This window comes from Bidens hawaiensis, unplaced genomic scaffold (assembly GCF_021521415.1).
Source record: "Bidens hawaiensis isolate Kalapana, Puna unplaced genomic scaffold, B.hawaiensis_p1.1 tig00039121_1, whole genome shotgun sequence".
In the NCBI taxonomy this organism is placed as follows: domain Eukaryota; kingdom Viridiplantae; phylum Streptophyta; class Magnoliopsida; order Asterales; family Asteraceae; genus Bidens; species Bidens hawaiensis.
This window is the reverse complement of record NW_027496887.1, coordinates 94,566-120,181: the sequence shown is the minus strand read 5'-3', so window position 1 is coordinate 120,181 and position 25,616 is coordinate 94,566. Positions and strand designations below refer to the sequence as shown.

Below are 25,616 nucleotides of genomic sequence, written 5' to 3'. Positions count from 1 at the left end.
TTATTTAGTGGAATCGTCAAGAGTTTAGAAGTGAAGTTTGATCTATCCCCTCGCCAAAAGGCGGTGTTTGAATGCCTTCAGGCTCCTCGGGCTCAGGATTTTCTAAAGGCCATCCCCATTGAAGGATTAGGCCAACGTATGTCGGGTTTGGAGTATCGGGCTATCCTTAAGTACCGGTTAATGATCCCTATGTTCCCGACGGATGAACCTTGCCCAATTTGTCGCAAGGTCTGTTTGGATTCTTTTGGTGACCATGCGGTGCATTGCAAAGAATTGCCTGGCTTTAAATACAGACATGATCTGGTTAGGGATGTTCTGTGTGATGTTCTTAAACGGGCAGGGATTTCTGCTAAAAAGGAGGCCCCTGTTAACTTTCTCACGGATCCTCTTGAAGGGAGGTCTACTTTACGACCAGCTGATATTCTTGTGTTCGGGTGGGCAGGGGGGAAACACGCCTGTGTGGATCTTACAGGAGTGTCTCCTTTTGTTGGCCTCAGGGACCGTGTGTTTGTTGTGGGTCAGGCTGCGTTGAAGGCTGAATCGGGCAAAGTTAAATACGAGAAAGCTTGTTTAGATAATCAACATGTCTTTCTACCATTTGCCTTTGATACATTTGGTTTTCTGGCTCCAGAGGCTGTGAAATTTTTTAGTAGGGTTCAGCGCGTCGTACACGGAACCTCTTCAGCTTCTAGGTCCCAAAGCTTCGTTTTTAGCAGGATTGGCTTTGCTATTCAAAAGGGGGTTGCGGCGCAACTTGTTGCCCGTTTGCCTGCCACTTTATTGTAATCGTTTTATAGTAAATTTCTATAAATATTTTTATATAAATGTCATTTTCTTGTTGTTTTGAACCTACACATTTTTGGTCAATATTTTACGTTATGTCACTTTCGGTAGTGATATTTAGTTCAAATTTAAATTATTCAAGCGGTCCTTACACCCTATATATAATAAAGAAAATAAAATTTACATTATACATTTAACTAATAACAAAACGTCAGTACGGCACTTGAGCAATAAATTACACATCTTTGGAAACATGCTTGAACTAAATGTAAGCAAAATGCCTGTGATATATGAATTGAAGAAATTTACATACATTCTAAGTTCTTAATATTACATATTAAAATTATCATTTGAACTGAAACATTAAAGGTTCATTCAAAATAAGTATGCATAAAGCTTGTAATGATTAATATGATTTTAAGAATTTCAGAATACATAACTTTAAATTAACTGAAATGTGTTCATATATCTACATAGAATAAAGATAATCACGTATATGCAAATTGACTGATTAAACAATTACGATTGCTCGTTGAGATGTCTTGTGTACTTAATCAACGAATGTTTATGATCTAGATAAAATGTGATATATATCCTAAAACATATTTTCATATTTCATTATGCTTAAAATTATTTATCATATGTGAACTACCCTTAAATGAAATTCGTAATATGCAACATTATCATATATCTAAGGTATTGGATGGATGGATTTGTGGAAAAAGAATTAGAGGAATTGAAAAGTTTGGTTAAGTCTTTTGCAACAGGCAGTGTTGGAACAGCTGTTGTCAAATTTTTGATAAGTGGTCCTTTTTATTAAAGTTTGTGAAAGCATATTGTATATATAACGGAACATTTTTGCAATTTCGTCCTTTTTTTTAGTAGAATAAATATCCCTTAATTAGTTTTGTTGTGTAGCTATTTCATTAATTATATCAAGTGTGAAATGATTTGAGATTAAGTTTGAATTCAAAATAAAAAATTGGAGATAAAAAAGCTTTCAAAAGATAAAGAGAATAGTTTTCGACAAAATAAATGATATACTGTTATGATTTCATTTTTGGTAAAACCATCATTATTTGAAACCCCCATATATAGCAATTCCAATAACAATATAAGAAACACACTAATTTATTTGAAATTGCTACTAGTTTTTATTCTAATATTGGATCTGTAATTGTTGCTTCACCATGTAGGTTTACCAATACTACTTTAAATTTAACAAAAATATGAGTTTTGTAGTTAAATCAGTGATTCATTCGGTATATGTTAACCATTTAATACACAAATTTGGATATGATTAAAAGAAACAAAGTATGCTATATAATTTGAATAAAGAACAAGTAAAATATAATAGTTTTGTATCAAATAAAAGTTAATACAAAAATGTTTATCCATATAAGTCGGAACCCGCCGGGTGTGATGGTAATCGCATGGGGTCGATGGACCATGATCCGGGTTATAATCAGCCCATTGCATGTGTACAAGTCGGGATTGTGAAATAAATGAAACTCGTTCTTCGGGTTTGGTCTTGAACTCAAAAAGATCAATGGTTCTTAAAAACAAAGTTGAAGATGGAACTTCCTATCAAATGAATAGGAAAAGTTAGACTTGTATTTACGTCTGGAAAATAATTGTTGTTGGATTATGTGTTGTATGTACCTGGTCTCGAAATAATCTCTTATATGAGATTGTTTTAAATGACTATGGTCTTAAACATATCATTTTGTCGGATAAGTTGATGTTATATTCACATGTAACTTTTTTGGTTTTTGATAATTGTGTAATGGAATGTTTAAATTTGATATTAATGTCTCATTTTCTATTTAATATGTTTGTATGACATCTTCTCGAAGCATGGTATATTATGTTTCTAAACTATGGCATGCTATATTAGATCATGTGAATTAATTAGAATGAAAGATGTCTAAGATGATTAAATATCGGCTTTTGATATACATCTAAATAAATGATACTAGCGAATTAACTAAAATTACAAGAAAAATTGTTTTAAGAATGTTAAACGGGATTCTAAGATATTAATATTGATTCATCTTGATTTATGTAACTTTCATAGTCCCCTTATTTGGAAATAAAAAGTACGCTATTGCTTTTATTGATGATGCTTCTAGATGTTGTATATCTATTGGTTTACACAAGTTGTGTGGGTTTTCTCCGGAATTAGGTGGCACGGTAGCCATCAATGCACTAATGTATGGGTTTCCTCCTGGTTGTACACGGGTATGTATAAGGGAAGCTCATACATTAATGTAAGGCCCCGTTACCGGTGCCCTACATTTGGTCGTTGGATTTACTCACAAACACAGCTCTACAAATCAGAGTTAATTAAAACCTTCGCGGAAACGTTAACTTCAGTCATTCATTACAAAACATTTAATATTTTCTTTAAAACCATAACATAAATCGCCATATTAAAACATCATTTCTTCCATCTTCAGATGCCAGCCGTTCAATCCATGCCATTTGCCATCCTCATGCTAGCTTGTTAAACCTATTTACCTGCGTGCATACTAAAAGTCAGCTACGCTGAGTGAGTTCTAGATAATCAGGCGACATACAATACCTACACATATCCTACATACATATATAACCGAAGACACAACTCCATACTTAACCAGTTACCATGCTACCATACATTTATGCACACATACTATTACCTATCTCAGCCTACCCTATACCTATACTCAAGGTCGTGAACACGTAAAAGGTCCGCAGTCCTTACCTATGTTCACCATTTATGGTACGTGCAAGGTCCACAGTCCTTCCCTATACCATCCTATGTTAACAACACGTACAAGGTCCACCGTCCTTCCGTATGTTGCAACCTATATCATAGCACGTACGAGGTCCGCAGTCCTCCCCCATGCTAACACAACAATTTCAGCACGCATAAGGTCCGCAGTCCTTTCCTATGCCGACGCCTATTTACAATACGTATAAGATCCGCAGTCCTTATCTACGTTGACGCCCATATATAATACGTATAAGGTCCACAGTCCTTATCTACGTTGACGTCTATCACCTATAACACGTATAAGGCCCGCCGTCCCTATCTACGTTCACATCAACCAGCTATATCACGTATAAGGCCCGCAGTCCTTAACTACGCCATCACCTGCCAAGTCTGGGTCCAACAGAAGTTAGAGGGATTCACCATCCTAACTTGCTACGTCTGACGTAGAACTTAAATTCCATTTCTGTACATGTACACACATACTTTACATATACAATAATTACATTGTAGCATAAGAACACTCTAGGCGTTCTTCACATCATTCACTTAACGGTCATACCCCTTGTCGATTCGTGCAATATCCGAAGATCGTTCACGTCCCGACAAGTGTTCATTTATAATGTTCATACATCATCCATACATTACATATAACATTCATATCTTTATTTATAACCTGACAGTGCGCACAATATCCGAATATAGTTCACGTACTATCAACGTAACATACATACATCATTCATACATCATATATATCAATCTTATCTTTAGCTACTACCTGACGGTAGATGCAATATCCGAAGATCGTTCCCGCACCGTCAAACAAGCACCATACATAAATCATACAAGGCATACACTTACCACTTAAGGTAAGTGTATTAACTATCACGTCGAGTATGCACACAGCCCCGAAAACATAACAAGGAAGTGGGGCTAGAAACTCACCTGAATCCTGCTACGTTCACCGATAGTAGTTAATCCTTTCTTTAGCTGGCACGACTAACTGTATAGCGATTACACATATCAATTAACTATTATTATCTATATCGCGTTTCTAGTCTATTTACAACCCTCAATGAACGGGGGTTCGGGGGCAGCGCCCCTGACAGCGGGGTTCTAGGGGCGGCAGCCCCTAGCAGGGTCCAAGGGGCAGAGCCCCTGGCTGGGTCCAAGGGGCAGAGCCCAGGTCAGCTTGGAAAAATTTTATTTCTATTAACTGTCTTAACACATTTTCCATTAGAAAATTAAATTATTATTTAATTCGCTAACTAAATCTTTATAACGAATTAAGCCTGATTCGTGGTCTAATTCGCTATTCTGGTTCGTTATCTCAGCATGACTTGATTCGCCATCTGGTTCGTTATCCTCACATAACGAATTGGCAAGTAACGAATCACCTGATTCGTTACTCTATTCATTATGCTAATTCGTTGTCTGATCATCATCTGCTTCATTACCTTAGCATAGCGAATGAGCATATAACGAATTACCAGATTTGTTATCCTATCTAACGAATGGATTGATAACGAACTAAGAGCTCATTCGTTATCAAGTCTCACGAATTGAGTCCCATTCATTATGAACGCGTAAAGAATTGGTCAATCATAACGAATCATCTCTGTTCTTATCCAGACTTTGACTTAGGGTCAAAGTCAAAATCGTCAAGAACACCCAACAGTCAAACTATATTAGATCTGCGATTAAACCTTCATTTCTTAACGAAAAATAATGATTTAGGTATCATTGGAATAGTCTAATCGGCGCCTATAAACCCTAACCATTCAATCGTTCAAAACATCGGGTTTATAGGGTGCGATTTATGTATATACATACGGGTTTTTCATACTAACGATTAACCTACCAATCTGTAATCAATTTCAGTAAGTTTAGCCTCTTTGGATTCGTTTTTACCATACTAAAACAGATCTATGATTTCTAGACTAAATCCGAACCTAAACGAACAAGTTCTCGATATAAACGTACCGTAAACGAGTCGAACTACGAACACGAGCTGGTCTTTGATGTTGTCTTGGTTCGTCACAACGTTCTAGCACCGATAATCTCGGATTTTCGCCTTCGGATCTTGACTCGGGTTAGAGAATAGTGTTTGTGTGTGTTTATCAAGGTGTAGGCTATGGTGTAGTGATAAAAATGGAAAGGATTAGGGTTTAAGGGGTTTTTATACTTCCTTAAACCCATGGACCTAAGGCCCATCTTTCCTTTTTTGGTCCATCTTTAATTTTATTAACCAAGCCCGAAACCCTTAAGCTTTATTATCATATTATTATCATTAACCCACTAACTCGAATACTTCACCCGACGCAAATATTATATTAAATATTATTCTAGAATTTTCGGGTTGTTACAATTAATGCATTGACAACCACATTTTTGTTCAAATGTTTAGTGTAATCACGTTTAAACATTTTTGTATTAACTTTTATTTGATACAAAACTATTATATTTTACTTGTTCTTTATTCAAATTATATAGCATACTTTGTTTCTTTTAATCATATCCAAATTTGTGTATTAAATGGTTAACATATACCGAATGAATCACTGATTTAACTACAAAACTCATATTTTGTTAAATTTAAAGTAGTATTTATAAACATACATGGTGAGGCAACAATTACAGATCCAATATTAGAACAAAAACTAGTAGCAATTTCAAATAAATTAGTTTGTTTTTTATATTGTTATTGGAATTGCTACACATGGGGATTTCAAATAATGATGGTTTTACTAAAAATGAAATCAAAACAGTATATCATTTATTTTGACAAAAACTATTCTCTTTATCTTTTGAAAGCTTTTTTATCTCCAATTTTTTATTTTGAATTCAAACTTAATCTCAAATCATTTCACACTTGATATAATTAGTAAAAAAGCTACACAACAAAACTAATTAAGGGATATTTATTCTACTAAAAAAACGAGGACGAAATTGCAAAAATATTCCATTATATGTACAATATGCATTCACACACTTTAACAAAAAGGACCACTTACCAATAATTTGACAACAGCTGTTCCAACACTGCCTGTTGCAAAAGACTTAACCAAACTTCTCAATTCCTTTAATTCTTTTTCCAAAAAACCATCCATCCAATACCTTAGATATATGATAATGTTGCATATTATGAATTTCATTTAAGGGTAGATCACATATGATAAATAATTTTAAGCATAATGAAATTTGAAAATATGTTTTAGGATATATATCACATTTTATCTAGATCATAAACATTCGTTTATTAAGTACACAAGACATCTCAACGAGCAATCGTAATTGTTTAATCAGTCAATTTGCATATACGTGATTATCTTTAATCTATGTAGATATATGAACACATTTCAGTTGATTTAAAGTTATGTGTTATGAGATTCTTAAAATCATATTAATCATTACAAGTGTTATGCATACTTATTTTGAATGAACCTTTAATGTTTCAGTTCAAATGATAATTTTAATATGTAATATTAAGCACTTAGCATGTATGTAAATTTCTTCAATTCATATATCACAGGCATTTTGCTTACATTTAGTTCAAGCATGTTTCCAAATATGTGTAATTTATTGCTTAAGTGTCGTACTGACGTTTTGTTATTATTTAAATGTATAATGTAAATTTTATTTTCATTATTATATATAGGGTGTAAGGACCGCTTGAATAATTTAAATTTAAACTAAATATCGCTACCGAAAGTGACATAAAGTAAAATATTGACCAAAAATGTGTAGGTTCAAAACAACAAGAACATGACATTTATATAAACCCAAAAACTCCTAAACAACATTGTAACGACTAGTTTAGACTATAAAGTAAGGAGCGAGTAGATTGTTATGTTAAACTAGCCAATACGAGTTAGTTACTGATTAACTACTCGTATAGGAATGTAAACAAAGTAAACTAGACATGACGAGTTAACTACCAATAAATTACTCGTATGGGTAATGTAAATCATGTAAACTTAACAGAATGAGTTAATTACTAATAAAATACTCATATTAGTAATGTAAATAGTGTAAACTAGTCAAGACAAGTTAACTACATATAAACTACTCGTATGCGTAATGTTTAACAGGTAAACTTATCGAGACGAGTTAATTACCAATAAAATACTCGTATGGTGAATGTAAAGTAGTCTTTAACCAATATGTACTTGTAACGACTAGTTGACCAATCAAACTAACCATTCCGGTTAGTGTTTTGTAAAACAAACCGGTTATATGCATTTGGTAATCAAACTCATCGTCGTAGTTAGTTTGATAAACTTCTCGCGACTTTTAAGGTTTTAGAATTTGCTCGTCTCGACTAAAGGATATCTTCTTTACTCGTGGGCGTTGATTACGAGGCTTTAAACTTATCTAATATTTACGAGTAGATGATTAGTGAAACTGGTCAGTTAGTTTATAGACACATGGCAATTTTTAATTGGTTATACAAACTACTCGTGGATAATCATAAACTATTCATCATGACTAGTTTATAATACATATTTTGAGAATTTATTGGAAATGACACCTAAAACCTGAAATACGTATTCATAATGCTTTTTTGGGAATTTTCCCATATAAATTTGAATGTGTTGATATGTTTACACAAAAGGAATAATTATACTAAAGGAAATTCCTAGATTTTTGACAAGTAGCAAGAAAATGGGACACCATTTTGTGTCTGCTTCTTACACGTATGGATGCATGAATGGCTAGTATCAATTTCATATATGACAACATAGGTCCCTTGTAACATCTCGTTTTCTAGTTTCGGTTAATAAATGGAAATACGAGTTATTATGAGTCGGGTTAGTGTTGGGTTAAATGGATATGGGTTATGGATTTGGGTTATGAAGGAAAGAAGGAAATACCATGGGCTTAAGCCCAAGATCTATAATTATATAAACATTTATTTCCTATTTAGTCATTCACTTCACACATGTTCCATACATCACCAAAACACACACTTAAGCTCACTCTCTCTCTCTCTAATTCTCTCTCTAGCCGAAACATAGAAGAAGAACCGATCCCGACCCAAGGTAATGATAGTATGATGCTTCATGAGCTTAAACCCGTTAGATATGGTCACGAACCGACGAACCGACACCGTTAAACCGTTTGAGTCATAAGATCTGGGTGGAATCGGGTATAAACCGAACTTAAGATGAGCTTAGGGGTCACCCTAGCTCAGATCTGGATCGAACGGGGCGAAAACGGTGAAAAACGAGTCAAAACCGTGTTTTTTCGGTGACGGCGCCGGAAAGTGGTACGAGGTTAAGAGATATTAGAGAATGTTCTGACATTCTCTTACCTAACCTTAATTCGTTAACGGGGAGTTAACGAACTAGGGGTGATTCGTCAAGTGATTCGTTAATTAAATTATAACGAACTAGCCTTAGTTCGTGTCCCAGTTCGCTATGGTAAAGGATAACGAATTACCCCCGAATCTCTATGACCATTCGATAACGAATTAGAAGGTCCAATTCGTTACCTTCGTCAAAGGACCAGTTCGTTTGAGGGTCCAATTCGTTACAAGGACCAGTTCGTTATGATAACCCAATTCGTTATGAACCAAGTAACGAAGTAGAAGTTTGATAAATGACAGAACAGTTCCTGGACTTAAAAAGGAATGATTTAATTACAAAATAGCCCTTGAACTTAAAAAGGAATGACTTAACCCCAGCCAGGGGCTTTGCCCCTTGGACCCCATTCATTGAGGGTAATAATTAAACTAGAAACGCGATATGGGTAGCGATAGATAATTGACACGTGTAATTGTTATACAGTTAGTCGCGCACAACTAAAGAAAGGAAGTTTTCGGGGCTGTGTGCATACTCGATGTGATTAGTTAATACACTTATCCTAAGTGATAAGTGTATGCCATATGTGTACTATGAGAAATGTATGAATGATTCTTGTCGGTACGTGAACGATCTTCGGATATTGCATGTACTTCCAGGTAATGTTTGATGATATATATGCTGTAGACGAAGAATGAATGATGTATGTACGTATGAAACTTACAATTATGTATATAGAAAAGTATGGTATGGAGACATGGAAGAAAGGGTGACCGGACCCTAATAATATCCGAGGATGGAGGGTACCAGACCCTAATAATATCCGAGGATGGAGGGTGCCGGACCCTAATAATATCCGAGGATGAAGGGAGACCGGAACCTAATAATATCCGAGGATGGAGTGTAACATCCCGAAATTTCAAGATAATATTAATTATGTTACTTAATAATAGAGGGAAAGTTTACTCGGGTTATCAGGAAATAAATAAAAGAATAGGAGTTGGTATGGGTCGGGCTAGTGTCGGGTAATGGATGTGGGTTATGGACTTGGATTAATAGAGATGGGTTAAATGAGAATGGGCCTTAGGTCCATGGGATTTCAGGGATATAAATATCCCCTAAACCCAAAATATCTTTCATTTTTCACCAAACTCCCTAACACACACACCACACACTAACTTCGCCGGAACCGGGCCGAGCCAAGGGAAGAATCGGGCAGGTCCAAGAGAAAAAGATTAGTGTGCTAGCAGGTTAACGAGATCCAACAAGCTCAAAGGTATGATTCTTGATCTTTGAAGTTTAAAGATCCAAGCTTTTTTTAGTGTATAAGCGACCGAAAATGGTCGGGAAGCGTAGTGGGTGAGATTGAACCATAGCAAGGGTGTTAAAATCGCTCAAAATGCTGGAAAGAAACCGAACAGCGGCTGTCTGGGCAACTTCGCCTTCATCTGGGCAACTTCGCCTTCAACGCGACGAACTTCGCCTGCAAGCTAAGTTCGCCTGATGAACTTCGCCTGCAAGCTAAGTTCGCCTGATGGCAACTTCGCTGTAAAGTTAAGTTCGCCTAAGGTTTAACTTCGCCTGAAGCCAAGTTCGCCTAAGGTTTAACTTCGCCTGAAGCCAAGTTCGCCTAAGGTTTAACTTCGCCTGAAGCCAAGTTCGCCTAAGGTTTAACTTCGCCTGAAGCCAAGTTCGCCTAAGGTTTAACTTCGCCTGATGCCAAGTTCGCCTGAGGTTTAACTTCGCCTAAAGTTAAGTTCGTTAGAAAATAAATTAAAAACCTAATGGAAAATGTGTTAAGACAGTTAATGTAAATAAAATTTTTCCAAGCTGACCTGGCAGCTCGACCCCAGCCAGGGGCTCTGCCCCTTGGACCCTGCTAGGGGCTGCCGCCCCTACACCCCGCTGCCAGGGGCGCTGCCCCCGGACCCCCGTTCGTTGTGGGTAGTAGTTAAGACTGGAAAGATGATATGAGTAGTGATAGTTGTTTGATACGTGTACTTGTTATACAGTCAGCCGTGCACAGCTGAAGAAAGGGATTACGATTAACGGTGAACGTAACCGTGTTCAGGTGAGTTTCTAGCCCCATTCCTTGTTATGTTTTCGGGGCTGTGTGCATACTCGATGTGTTGTTAATACATTTATCCTAAGTGATAAGTGTATGTCATATGTGATATGTGTGATAGATATGAATGATTGTTTGTCGGTACGCGAACGATCTTCGGATATTGCGCGTACTGTCAGGTTAAAAATAAAGGTACGAATATTATATATCGAAGATGTATGAATATTTCAAATGAATACTTGTCGGGGCGTGAACGATCTTCGGATATTGCACGTAACGACAAGGGGTATGGTTGTTAAATGAATGAGGTAAAGAATGCCTAGAGTGTTCTTATGTTATAATGTAAGTATGTGTATATAGGTACACGAATGGCATGTGAGTTCTACGTTCGACATAGTAAGTTAGGATGGCAAATCCCTCTAGCTTCTGTCGGACATAGACTCGGCTGGTAATGGCGTAGTTAAGGACTGCGAGCCTTATACGTGAAGTAGATGATATATGTAAACGTAGATAAGGACTGCGAACCTTATACGTAATGTAGATAGGCGTCAGCATAGGAAAGGACTGTGAACCTTATACGTGCTGTATTTGTAGCATAGGGGAGGACTGCGAACCTCGTACGTGCTATGAATTAGGTTGCAACATAGGGAAGGACTGTGAACCTTGTACGTGTTGTGGATGTATTTCAGCATAGAAAAGGACTGTGAACCTTATACGTGCTGATTTTGTAGCATAGGGGAGGACTGCGAACCTCGTACGTGCTATGAATTAGGTTGCAACATAGGGAAGGACTGCGAACCTTGTACGTGTTGTGGATGTACTATGGTATAGGGAAGGACCGCGATCCTTGTACGTACCATAAATGGTGAACATAGGTAAGGACTGCGAACCTTGTACGTGTTCACGACCTTGAGTACAGGTATAGACGGTGAACTATGAACGTACTCTCGGTAGACTGAGGTTAGTGATTGTAGATATGTATGTATGTATGGTAGCAAGTATGTATGTAGAACAGAAGGGTAACTAGTGAAGTATGGATATGTATCTACATATATGTATGTATGTGTATGTATTGTATGGCGTTCGATTAACTAGAACTCACTCAGCGTAGCTGACTTTTAGTATGCACGCAGGTGAGCTGATTATAGAGTTAGCATGAGGATGACACACGGCATGAATTGAACGGCTGGCATCTGAAGAAAGAAGTAAAGATGTTTTAAATATAAAGTTTTATGTTATGGTATCAAAGAAAAGATTTAATGTTTTGTAACAAATGATTGATGTTTTATATTCCGCGAAAAGTTTTAATAAACTCTGATTTGAAGAACTGTGTTTATGAGTAAATCCGACGCTAAAGTAGGGTCACCGGGTTCGGGGCCTTACATGGAGGGTACCAGAACCTATTAATATCCGAGGTATGTATGGTGAAATGCCCTTTATAATGTATGGTTAATTATGAATGTGTAGGGACGAATGATGAACAGGATATGTATGCAATGCGTACCTTCAGGCACGTATATGTGTATGTAAAGTAAGTTATGTGATTAACTAGAACTCACTCAGCGTAGCTGACTTTTAGTATGCACGCAGGTTAACAGATTAAGACAGCTGGTTTGAGATGGACACATGGCAGTATTGAAGAGGCTGGCATCTGAAGATTGTCATGATGTTTTGAATGTTATATTTATGTTATGTTTTAAAAGACAAATTATGGATATTTGTAACGAATGGTTGATGTTTTATATTATTCCGCGAAGGTTTTAATTAAATTTGATATTTAGAACTGCTTTTATGAGCAAATCCAACGTCCAAAGTAGGGCACCGGTAACGGGGCCTTACAAGTTGGTATCAGAGCAAAGTTCGAGAGATTTAAGCATCCTACATGCTTAGACTCGAACAGAGAATGAGATTTAAGTAAGAAAAGAAAGAAGATGACAGTACGAGAATGCCATGTGCCACTCAAGCAAGCTAAGTAAAGGTAAAGTATGTGATTAAATTCACACGTAAAGTAGAATGATGAATGAATGTTTGCGTAATTGCTGAATAAAGAATGTATGAATGCTAGCTTAATCGCTAGGGATAGGAGTATGTGATGATATGAACTGTTAGATTGTCTAATTGTTAGAAGTAGAATTAGCACAAATAGACTCATAAGAGGAAATGTTTAGGACACGGAAAGTAACGTGATCAGCTAATTACAGTTGGCCAATGTTATTACCTGTTAGCCTTACTATCCTTGTACTAAATAGTTCCTTGAGTGATGACGTTTGTGTTTTCCTTTCCAGAATACGATGGCTGGATCTAGGGCAGTTGTTGGAGCAGGAGGCCGCACTGGACGTCGTGGCAGGCCTCGTCGTGTCCAACAACCTTCGGTAGAAACAGCTTCCAACACAGGAGATGAAGGACGCGCAGCTGGGCGAAATCCAGGCAACAATGAAGGAAGCGCAGCTGGTTATTAAGCATGAGTTATTTAATTTTGGTTTAGGCTAAGAGTACTCCATTCTTTACTTGTCATACCCCCTTCCTTAAACTTTTATTTTCTTTAAGTATTTTATTTGACATATTACTCTCATATAACATTTTATTGCATTTTATGATGTCCATTGAAAATATTAAATTAAAAACTATAAAAAAATTTATTTTTTGTTTTTTTATCTCCTCTTAAATTTCATTTCCTTTAAGAATTTTAATTTACATCATTACTTTCATGTAACATTTTTTTTATTTTATGGTCTCTCTTTAAAATGCTAAATTAAAAATTGTAAAGCTTTTTTTCTCACTTTTTTATGTTTATTGTACTTGATCATAATAATAATATTTATTATTATCATTATCGATGTAATAATATATTTATTAAAGAATGAGAGAGTTGTTTTCATTTAAGAACCATTTTGAGTTTTAAGAATTTGAAGGTACTCAACGCAACAATTTTTTTTTTTTTTTGAATTTTTTTACATATATGTAATATATGTAGGTTACATGTTCGTAGAAAAATTATAACATTTTTTACGTACTGAGTCAAATTATTATATAGATGTAACGGACGTTTAAAGTAGTGTAATCACCGTACATCATTATTCTCTCTCAAACTTAATTTTTTAATCAGATTTAATCTCAATCATATAATATAACCTATTTAATTAAATGTGTGGTTAAAAATGAAGTTCATAAAACTCAAAAAGTTATCAAATTATCTCTCCACTGTATATATATTGATACTATTAAATTTTTTAAAAATATATTATATATTATAAATATTTACAATAATAATACTAAAAAAATAAATTAATAGTAATAACTTAATAGTTTTAAATTTGATATATGTAATGGAGACTATTAAGTGGAAAAAAATGTTACAAGGATGACGTAGATGTCGTGCTCTAATAAAAAACAAGTATTTGTAAGACTTAAATACCTATAACTAGTATGGGTAAGTAATGTCGTCTCCACAGGGAATCAGTGAAAAGTGTAAGTAAAGTTCATAATTATTAATTAATTAACTAAGGTGGACAGACGATGTCAATCGTTTATAAAAGTTGATTTAAGAAAACACACCATTATAACTTAAAGGTTGTAAACAATTATGGGAAAACGATTCACTTCAGGTTCATGTAATGTGATGACCGAGTAATCACATATTCATAGGAATTAATTGCGCGGTAATTACTAAACCTAACAATTGGGTTGTGATGACAAACGATACCCTAACCGAATTGTTAACACAACTAAACCCCGGTTTACCTAATTACCAGTTTAATGTATGAAAACCAACTTTAAGCAATGACTACCGATTAATGGTTCAATGAAATAAGTGAAAACCCTACATGTGATGAACACAACCAGAAAAGTGATGCAATGTTTGATAATCAAAATCATAAACTGTTTAACAATCAATTCATAATGTAAAACAAGATTAAAGACATTCAATCAAGTTCATACTCATTCAAAACATAGAATCTGATCAAAGTTAGTTTACACAAAACCCTAGCCTAAAGTGAATACAATGGTTTAGCCTGACATCGACATCACGAAGGATTCACTTATCTAATGAGAGGACAAAAGCATGCGATGAACACCGGAGGCTTCAGGATGGTGCAAAACCGTCATAGGGCTTGTACTTGGTTGCTGGAATGAAGTTTAGGTCAAAATAGGGGCTCAAAACTAATTATATCAAAGTTAGGTTAATTTTACCGTCATGAGGGAGTTTAGCGCGACACTAACAACCAGGGGGTGAGACCTTAGCGCCGCACTAAGGTCTAATCTCCTGATTTCTTAACTTTGACCTTAGAGTAGCTCTAAGGTCACACTTAGGGCCTCTTAGCACCACGCTAAGGGTGTCTGACACAATTTTCTTTATTTTATTCTTTTATTTTGCATAGAAAAACGTGCCACTCATCATGAGTCTTCTACTTCTTCGATCCAAGCCCATAATCCATCCCGATAAGCGTCCTTAACGCCAAGTATACTAAAACACATAAATACGCTTGAAGTACCAAAGTTAACATAATATTTAAACTAAAGTAATCAAATAATATAATACTATACATGACTTTTACCCGACCATCACATCCCCACACTTATCTTTTGCTTGCCCTCAAGCAAACTCTCATGTAACACATACATCCAAATCTATGATTCATCAATTACCACGATTAATACTAGTAAGGTATAAGGTCATACCCAATTCCCAAGAACTGACACTGTCAAGGTTGATAACCCGCCAAATAATTTGATGTTACAATTTAAAACTATGGAACCACCCAAACGAGTATACTTTGTTTCCGGTTAGGGCACACATGTTCACACCCCTCATAATATAACATCACTCACGTCGGTTTAATATTTGGACCAGCAAAAAATGTGCTAGTATATCTCTGCCCTCTGTACCAAGTATGAACACAATGTAATAAACTTGGAAGCAAGTCATATTTCCACCCATTACCCATTACATAAAGAATAGAACTAAGGGTTTTGTTGTGGCTTGGGTTAGGGTGCATAAACGAATTTATTTAGTGACTAGTTGAAACCAAATCAAATCCAATTTAGTGAGTTAAACAAAATCCAAACAAAGCGGTCTACTAGGAGCATCTAGAAAGCCCTAAAATTTATCTATTTCATCTCATCATCCATTTCTATTTCATTTCTTAAAAACCCTAAACCCTAATATACTCTCAACCGTCAACCATGGCGACTGCAGCGTTGCTGAGATCTCTTCGCCGACGAGACATCTCATCTGCTTCTCTTTCCGCCTTCAAATTCGTACGATTCTATTCTATACCTTTATCCTTTCGATTTGTGGATGATTGATTATTAGTTGAAATCAGACTAAACGAGCTCTATTTCACGTTTAGATGCTTCATATATTGAACAAATCTGGACTTTTATTTTATAATTTTCAGCTCGTTGTTGGTATCACGTGTAGATTTTGTATGAATTTAGTTATTATCAACATATATATATATATATATGCTCAAGTTAAGCTCCACTTCTAGTTTATTTTAAATTAGGACTCTGCTTCAGGATATAAGATATAAGATTTTGCTAGCTAAAGTGTTGGATTGTTCATAATTTTAGTCTGATTTATCAGTTTTTGTTAGTACATGATTTACCGAAATGTGATATATTCTACTTATTGTGAAAATATGCTGTGAGGACTCTTTAGTTTTCATTCATACACGAGCTCTTAGTGTATGGAGCATGATATGAGTGCTATTGTTTTGACAGTTGTTTGAAAGTTACTTAGGATCTAAGCAGTATATGCGGAAGAATATCGGATATTGGTTATTTTAATATCATGCAGAATTTTTATATAACTAACAATTCAGTATACGCTTCCTACTATTAACAAGTTAACCTTTTGCAACTTGCAAAACACAAACAATTGTAGCAAGTAGGAACTGATTAAGACTCAAAACACTAACATTAAACACTGATTTCGGTGAAATATCGGTCAATATGGCCGATATTATTGGTACGGATATTTTACACTAGGACCGATAACAGAGATACCACTGATATTGACTGGATAGATTATGATTTATGATTATATGAATTTGAGTTGTGCAGGGTCATAAATGTGGAATTAACTTGAATGGTTTCCTACATGTTATCATTTTATGTCAGTACTTTAATAGTTAATAGTTTGCTAAATAACTAGTTTTGAATGTTACATTATGGATCTTAATGCAGTTAAATGGAGCCAAAACATCGACTGTGTCACCGTTGAGCCACAAATTAGGCGTAATTGCTAGGCCTTTCAGGTACCATACTACAATGTCTATGCTATTCTTCATCTGTATGTGTTTATTTTATTATTCATTTTTAGCTAATAAATGTTTTTGATACAGTTCAAGGCCTGTTGGAAATGAAGTTATTGGGATTGACTTGGGTACCACAAACTCATGTGTTGCAGTCATGGAGGGCAAGGTAAGCTCTATATTTTGTCTGTTCAAACTTCTAAGGTATTCTATATTTATCTTCTGAATATTTATTAAAGTGCAATTGTTGATGGTCTTCTACCCCAGACTGCAAAAGTTATTGAAAACGCTGAAGGAGCGCGTACAACTCCATCAGTTGTGGCTTTTAACCAGAAAGGAGAGTTAATCGTGGGCACTCCTGCCAAACGTCAAGCGGTTACCAATCCAACAAACACTGTGTTTGGGACAAAACGTTTGATTGGAAGACGTTTTGATGATCCCCAGACACAGAAAGAAATGGGAATGGTTCCGTATAAGATTGTCAAAGCTCCAAATGGAGATGCTTGGGTTGAGGCCAACGGCCAGAAGTATTCTCCCAGCCAGATTGGTGCTTTTGTTCTTACAAAAATGAAGGAAACTGCTGAAGCATATCTTGGAAAAACCATTAATAAAGCTGTTATCACTGTGCCAGCTTACTTTAATGATGCACAGAGGCAAGCCACTAAAGATGCTGGGAAAATTGCTGGTTTAGATGTGCAGAGGATCATCAACGAGCCGACAGCTGCTGCACTTTCTTACGGGTTAAACAACAAAGAAGGTCTCATTGCAGTTTTCGATCTTGGTGGTGGGACGTTTGATGTTTCAATCTTGGAGATTTCAAATGGTGTTTTTGAGGTATCTAGTGATTTATTTCCTCTGTTGAGTGCGTTTCTCATATATCATATATTATATATACTAATGATTGTTTTTGTTTGTGCAGGTGAAAGCAACAAACGGTGATACGTTTCTTGGAGGAGAAGACTTTGATAACGCGTTGTTGGACTTCTTGGTTGGTGAGTTCAAGAGAACAGAGGGCATTGACTTGACAAAAGACAGACTCGCCCTTCAGAGACTTAGGGAAGCTGCTGAGAAGGCTAAAATTGAACTCTCATCCACAACTCAAACCGATATTAACTTGCCGTTCATTACAGCTGACACATCTGGTGCAAAGCATTTGAACATCACTCTAACAAGGTCTAAATTTGAGGCTTTAGTTAATCACCTGATTGAGAGAACCAAGAGTCCATGCAAAAACTGTGTGAAGGATGCAGGTGTTACAACCAAGGAGGTCGATGAAGTTCTCCTTGTTGGTGGGATGACACGTGTCCCCAAAGTTCAGGAAGTTGTTACAGAAATCTTCGGGAAGACGCCAAGCAAAGGAGTGAACCCTGATGAAGCAGTTGCAATGGGAGCAGCTATTCAAGGTGGCATTCTTCGTGGTGATGTTAAAGAACTTCTTTTACTTGATGTCACACCTTTATCACTCGGTATTGAAACACTTGGTGGCATCTTTACCAAACTCATTACCAGGAACACCACAATCCCAACCAAGAAAAGTCAGGTGAGTCTAAACGCGTAACTAGTGTTGTTTGATATGCATCAATCTTTTGTTTTGACATGTTAAATTGTGTTTTTGTTTGCAGACGTTTTCGACAGCAGCCGACAACCAGACTCAAGTGGGGATTAAAGTTCTCCAAGGAGAACGTGAAATGGCATCTGATAACAAGTTACTGGGAGAGTTTGAACTCATGGGTATCCCTCCAGCTCCAAGAGGCATGCCTCAAATTGAGGTGACGTTTGATATCGATGCAAACGGGATTGTGACCGTTTCAGCTAAAGATAAGGCGACTGGAAAAGAACAGCAAATTACAATTAGGTCCTCGGGAGGTCTGTCAGATGCTGATATTGAGAAGATGGTTAAGGACGCAGAGCTTCATGCACAAAAGGATGCTGAAAGGAAGGCGTTGATTGACGCTAAGAACAATGCTGATACCACTATTTACAGTGTTGAGAAGAACCTAAACGAGTACAGAGATAAGCTTCCTAGTGACGTTGTGGCTGAGATCGAGGGTGCAATTGCTGATTTGAGGAAGGCTTCTAGTGGTGAGGATGCTGCGGAGATTCAGGCCAAGATTGATGCTGCAAACAAGGCACAGTCGAAGATTGGACAGCACATGCAAGGCGGTTCAGGGGGGTCAGGGGGATCACAAGGTGGTGGTGAACAAGCTCCAGAGGCGGAGTATGAGGATGTAAAGAAGTAGAAGAATCCTCCATTTGATGTTTTGTTTCATGAATGCGACGGTTTTTTGTATCTAAATCTACCATGACTAGCAATAGAAATAATCAAACGATTATATGGATGTTAAAGCCTTAAACGGGTTGCTCGGCTGGATTTGTTTGTTGTTTTGATCGACTGAAATGAAACAGTTTGGTCTTATCTGTGGTGGTTTTAATGTTAAACTTGGAAACTATGCCTGGCAAAAGTTATCACAACACCAAATTTGGCAAAGTCAAATATTGTTGAAGTTACACTAACAAGTCATATAAATTTGTCATAAACAGATAATATATCCTGTGTTTCTTCGGTCATGTTTATTTAATCTGGGTAAATAGATTGTCTACTATGTGACTGATTATTATTTATGTGAATTCAGAATCTATTTAGTGAGTGTGTTCATCAATCCTACAATCAGACAGTTGGTGAGACCTGAGAATGTGCGAACTGATTATCGTTGTATGATAATCGATTAAATTAAATTTGGCGAGACTTGATTATTCGTATTCGGTGCCTTGGTTTTTCTTACTAAAGTCAAATGTGATGAGACTACAGTAAGTATCCTATTCGACACGGCTTGATTAGGTATGCTATTCGGCACGGCTTGATTAGGTATGAAAGATAACAAAATTGGATAAAGACCCGGGTTTTAACATCGCTTTAGGCCCTTAGAATGGTTAACCCCGTCTTACATCACTGGTAACTTCTCCTACGTCAACGCTAACCTCATCATAGAGATGGCTCCCTAAGACACGACACACCAAAGAACCCTTGTTCACGCCATTATCGACATCAAATTTCATTCATGTCTCATTGACAATTCACTAACCAGTGATGTTTGAAAATCACGTAAAAGGACCCACAAAACTGAAAGACATGTTTCAAGTAAAAAAAATGTATACAAGCATTTGGTATTTGTATATCACTTTTAGAAATTGAAATTGATACCTAACACTGTGTTCCAGAGTCTCATTTAACGAGGGGAGGGGAGGGGAAGGAGGAGAAAATGTTAAAATATCATGTTCGAGAGTTTTTTTAAGGAGAGAATGGGAGGGGAGGAGAGGGAAAATACAAGAAAATTTAAACATATATTCATCATCCCATATTGGAGAGATTAGGAGAGAAAATCTTTTTAATTACTAAATTACCCTTAAAACTAATTTTATTTTAGTTTTACTTAAAGGGTATGATAGTAAAACCATAACTTTCTTTTCTTTTCCTCTCAACTCAGGAACACATGAAATATGTAAATTCCTTGATTTTCCTTTCCTTCTCATTAAACTCGGGAACACAAAAAAAAGGATTTTCGTCTCCTTTCTTTTCTCTCCTAATTTCCTTCCCCTCCCCTCCCCTCGTTAAATGAGACTCTGGAACACAGTGTAAAAGATTCATTGAAAATGGTACATTTACCGAACCGATAAAACTAATACGGTATTCGGCTTATACTTTCACTCGTTTCGACGCGCCGGTTCGAAACTCATTACAACATGGGCTACTATTATCTACTATAGTTACATATTCTACCCTAACTTTAACCAACCGGATATATTTAACCATAACTTTAAGGACATCAACCATAGTATAAAAGTAGACCATGATGTAAACTACATAACAAAAGATCACGAGCTAAATCCAAGCCCCCCCCCCCCTGCTACTCTCCCGAGATGCCCACAATTGTTAAAAAATAAAATTTAAATTTTATATGTAGTTTTGTTTTAACACAAAGAACTACAACATGATTATTTGGTTGCATGAAAAATGTTCTAGACTATGAAAATAAAGGTTATCTGTTCAAGTTCCACAATTAGTATACTTTTTTTATTAAAGAAAAATTTGTATTTGTGTTTTCTATGAGTCATTTTAGTAACATGCTTATTATTATTTGTTTGTTTTGGGTTTTTGAAAGACAATATTATTGATAAAATTGTCAAATTATCTATTACATAACTGAGAACGTGATTTAAGGGACCCATTTTTTACTCGTCTCGGAGACGGCCCTGGCTAAATCTATGAGTAAGTGAATAAAATTATTCAGTACATGATATTTCTTTTCTTATTAACAAATAATCTAATGAGACCAATTGACGAAAACATTATTGCTAAATGTACCCTCAATTTGTATCACACGATTATCATGGAATATGTTATTAGTAACGGAGTATTATTTTTGCCTTATAATATAAAGCATATCAGCAATATCTAATGATACGTTTTGTTTACAAAACAGTAGCATCAAACATTAAGTCATCTTTTCAATGTTTAATGTCATACATGAATATGATTAAACACAAATTATACATACTTAGAGGCTTAGAGCATTCACAGCTCATTCCCTACCGTATATTCATATATATTATATAATTTCATTATAAACCACTGCATTTTCTCTCTCATGCTTAATTAAATAATGCATTTTATACCTTTATCATTATATTTTCCCTCATTTCTACCCACAACCACTTTCAAAAAATATTAAAAAATTATACGGTATGTACGGTGAATTCCCAAATTTAACTTTCCCATATAACATTTTCTCTTTCCTCACTCATAACCATACCATTTAATTTACAAATATCCCTCATATTATTTTAGGGAACGGATTGAGAATGCAATATATCGTAGTAAATAATTGACAACTAAAAGATGAATGACAAATTTCTCTCTTCTGTAGTTTTTACTCTTAAAATTGGCACAATTATACCTATTATACTAAAATAGACAAGGGAAAACAACTGACAAAGAAACCAAACCGATAAATAGCGAAGATTGCTGCTTTTTCATAGTTGAAGTAAGACGAGAAAAATAAAGAAGAAACAAGTATACGGGGTATTGATCGGCTTTTTAAACTAAAGCACTAGGACATTATAAAAAGGCCGCATGAATAATGCATATGATTGCATGCTACAACAAATTTCTATTCTGCATAGTTTAGTTGACTATTGTGAACTATTTAACCCTTATATTATATATCTTAATGTAAGTTCCAAATTTTTGTATTAGTATATTTACTCGGTTTAAATAAATATTTAAGTTTTATATTAGTTTATAACCACGTTGTCACTTTATTTGTTTCGAGATTTGTTTATTGTTTATGTTCTTTTATGAAATATATAATTATATACATGTTTTTATGATGTAGAGAGATTTAAATAGTATGTATAATATGGTTCTTGTTTGTAAAAATATATAATATTATGTAATTATAAACATCCAGTTGAAATTTGAAAGGTTTTGACGAATTAACTCACTTGACCCGGTTTTAATTTTTTATAAATTGTGTTATGTGTCATATGGTTGAGTGTTATATGTATAAAAATTTTGAGTTACCAAAACATAAAATAACTTATAATTTAAATATAATTGTGTACACAATTTGAGTTACCAAAACATAAAATAACTCTTGTACATATTTCATATTTGTATATCTAGAACCGTCATTGTGCTTAGCACGTGAAATTTAAAAACCATGTTGTCAAATATCATGTAAAGGTCAAATTCGAACCTTCCAAGAGTGACAACTACAGAAATGATCCTTCAAGTCTTCAACTATTCATTTTAGCTCCTTAACTTCTTATGCCATTGATTTTTGTTCCTTAGATTGGTTTATATTTGTGTTTTGTCAACGTCGAGTCATAAATTATATAGAAATTTAAATGTACTCTATAAAACTCATGGCATATATTATTTACATTAGAAACATGTATATAACACGAGTTGAATAAAAGGTTTATTAATAGTTAGTAATAGAGATTTTATGATCATAAAACGATATTCTGTGATAAAATATGATTGGAATTACGTATTAGTTATTAATTAACAAACTGATATATTTGAAGTTATATAGCAAATAAGTAATGTTATTAATGATGTTTATGTATTATTTTTTCGGGCAAATACCATACAAACCAAAATACTTTCTGTTTTATTCTCATAAAAGCCGTTCAACAATATTTTGTACGTTAAAGTCCCTCCACAGTCCACATGCTAAATTTAAACAAAGATGTAACATGACTTATAATTGTGTTTATGTTATGTGACATACATGTAGAATATACTATTTTGTCATGAAAAATATATGTGTCAAAAACTGACACGTAAGCAAACTAGGTTGATATTTCATATTTGTATACATTTTCATCTTTTGTGATATGTTTATTGTTATTTTTTAATCCTTCTAATCACAAATATATGTTTATAATAAATTATAAAACACCACCCTCTTGGCAACACTAGCATTCATGATCTATTTCCATGCAATTGTGATTCCCATTCTAGCGAGATATTAAGGTGTTCAAAGTATAAAATTGGAGACCATGATTTCAAACGCTATAAAATATAAATATTTGGTTGTTAAAAAAATCTATTTTCGTGTAATTCAATAATTCATCCACCGGGTATGTATGTACAGTGAGCTTAAACTATGAAAACAAAATGCTTGATTTGGTTTTAAAATTCGACTAGATTTTAACAAGGTTTACGATAACATTTTGTAAAATTTCTACTTTTGACCTTGGATGATCAAAGTTCCTGTCATGTAAATTTGTAATTAAGTCATCCTTATTGCTTAATGAGTTCCAAACTGTTTATTAAATCGATCATAAATTTAAGCTTGCGACTCGAAACCCTCACCCCGAACGAGGCTAACTGTTTTGTCTCAAATCACAAGTTCATAGTGTCAAAACGAGTTGAGGCACCTTTATAACAACAATGTGGAAGATATATGTTACAACGTTTGACTTATGAAAGTGAACATCATCAAACCTCTAAACTTGTAGTTCCACAACATGGAAAATCATACCTTATAGATTTTGATCACCACATTGAGTCACACAAGCATGTACAAATTAACCCCGGATCAATTAAAACCGGCTGCATAATCAATCTGATTGAATCCATTTGAACCGATCAGTTGAAATCACAAACCAGACAAGATGGTTAGACCAAACTTACTTTTAACTTTTATTCTTTCAAAGTCTCATTTTCCTATTTATTATTATTATTATTTTTATTTTTAAACATTTATTTGAAATATTAGATAAAAGAATCCAACTACAATAGAGAGTTGGATAAGTTTGAAACAAGCTACATCGCCACAACATTTTATTATCTAATAGAAGTAAAAGTGATGGCTGGCGCTGCACCGGTCATTTCGGATTCTTTTTTAGGTATAATAAAAAACGTAACGCTAATCGATAGAACTCTTTGTTTTAGGTTCGGTAACATAATGAATGTGACGGAACCAACCACGTAATGCTAAACGACTGAACTCTTTTGTTTTGGTTTCGGTACCGAATGAATGTGATGGAACCGACCAAATTTGCGTAGACTAACTGCCTCAACGCCTAAGTTTGACCAACGTCACCCATTGGCCTACCTCAATTTATATATATTTTTTGTTTTACTTCTGGTACCATAACCAACGTAACCGAACGAATTTTTTGGTTTTAGTTATGGTACCGTAACGAAGATCATGGAAATCGAAATCTTCACGTACACTCACCCGCATCAACGCCCGAGACCGACGTTGCTCAGGTTTTACCAACACTCGATTTTACCCGACACCACCTTATTGGCCTGCATCAATATTTATATTGTTTGTGTTTGTTTTTGTTCCGTCACCGTAACAAATGTAACCAAAAGCGTAATGAACATGCCGGAAACACACCAAATTTGCATAGACTTACCGTCTTAACGCACGGGACCGACACCGCTTGTAACATCACCCCATTAGTCATCTTTGATTTTTATATTTTTTTGTTTTTGTTGTTTTTATTTATGTTCTAGTAGTGTATTGAATATGACCAAAAATGACCGAATTCATGTCGAGTTAACGCCTTAACACCCAGAAGCCACGCAAAGCGCGGGTAAATTGCCAGTTAATAGTAAGTTGCACATATCCTTTAGTCGGAATGAAACATTTATAAGTAGGTAGTGACATGTAGATAGTAGAAGGACGAGTTGTGTAATATGTATACATGTATTATGTATATACACCCTTGATCATATATAATTATTGTATTATCCAGCAGGCCCAGTCGTGGACTAACGGAAGCTGCCGGTGTGGATAGTAGGCGTGTGGGGGCTAAACGACCACCCACCCACCCCTAAAATTATTAAATTAATTGCTTCAATTCAACGCATCAATCATCGATTCAATTCCAAAGTATTATTATCATTTGATAGATTAATCATCCAATCTCCT

The 25,616-nt window shown here is 35.2% G+C and overlaps 1 protein-coding gene across 1 annotated transcript; it reads left to right on the top strand.

The window, feature by feature from the left end:
- The first annotated feature begins 16,087 nt into the window (after positions 1-16,087).
- LOC143591011 (heat shock 70 kDa protein, mitochondrial-like) lies at positions 16,088-19,499 on the top strand. Its single transcript, XM_077071338.1, has 6 exons — positions 16,088-16,162; positions 17,093-17,163; positions 17,251-17,329; positions 17,428-17,994; positions 18,080-18,700; positions 18,783-19,499. The coding sequence occupies exons 1-6, from the start codon at positions 16,088-16,090 to the stop codon at positions 19,398-19,400; spliced, it is 2,031 nt and encodes a 676-aa protein (XP_076927453.1). The 3' UTR covers positions 19,401-19,499.
- The last annotated feature ends 6,117 nt before the right edge of the window (positions 19,500-25,616 follow it).

What these genes read in the sequence shown, in the direction of transcription:
- LOC143591011 (XM_077071338.1), top strand. Translation starts at nt 16,088, where the DNA reads ATGGCGACTGCAGCGTTGCTGAGATCTCTTCGCCGACGAGACATCTCA. An exon ending in CTCTTTCCGCCTTCAAATTC is followed by an intron (nt 16,163 to 17,092) that starts GTACGATTCTAT and finishes ATCTTAATGCAG; the next exon opens with TTAAATGGAGCCAAAACATC. An exon ending in TCCCAACCAAGAAAAGTCAG is followed by an intron (nt 18,701 to 18,782) that starts GTGAGTCTAAAC and finishes TTTTGTTTGCAG; the next exon opens with ACGTTTTCGACAGCAGCCGA.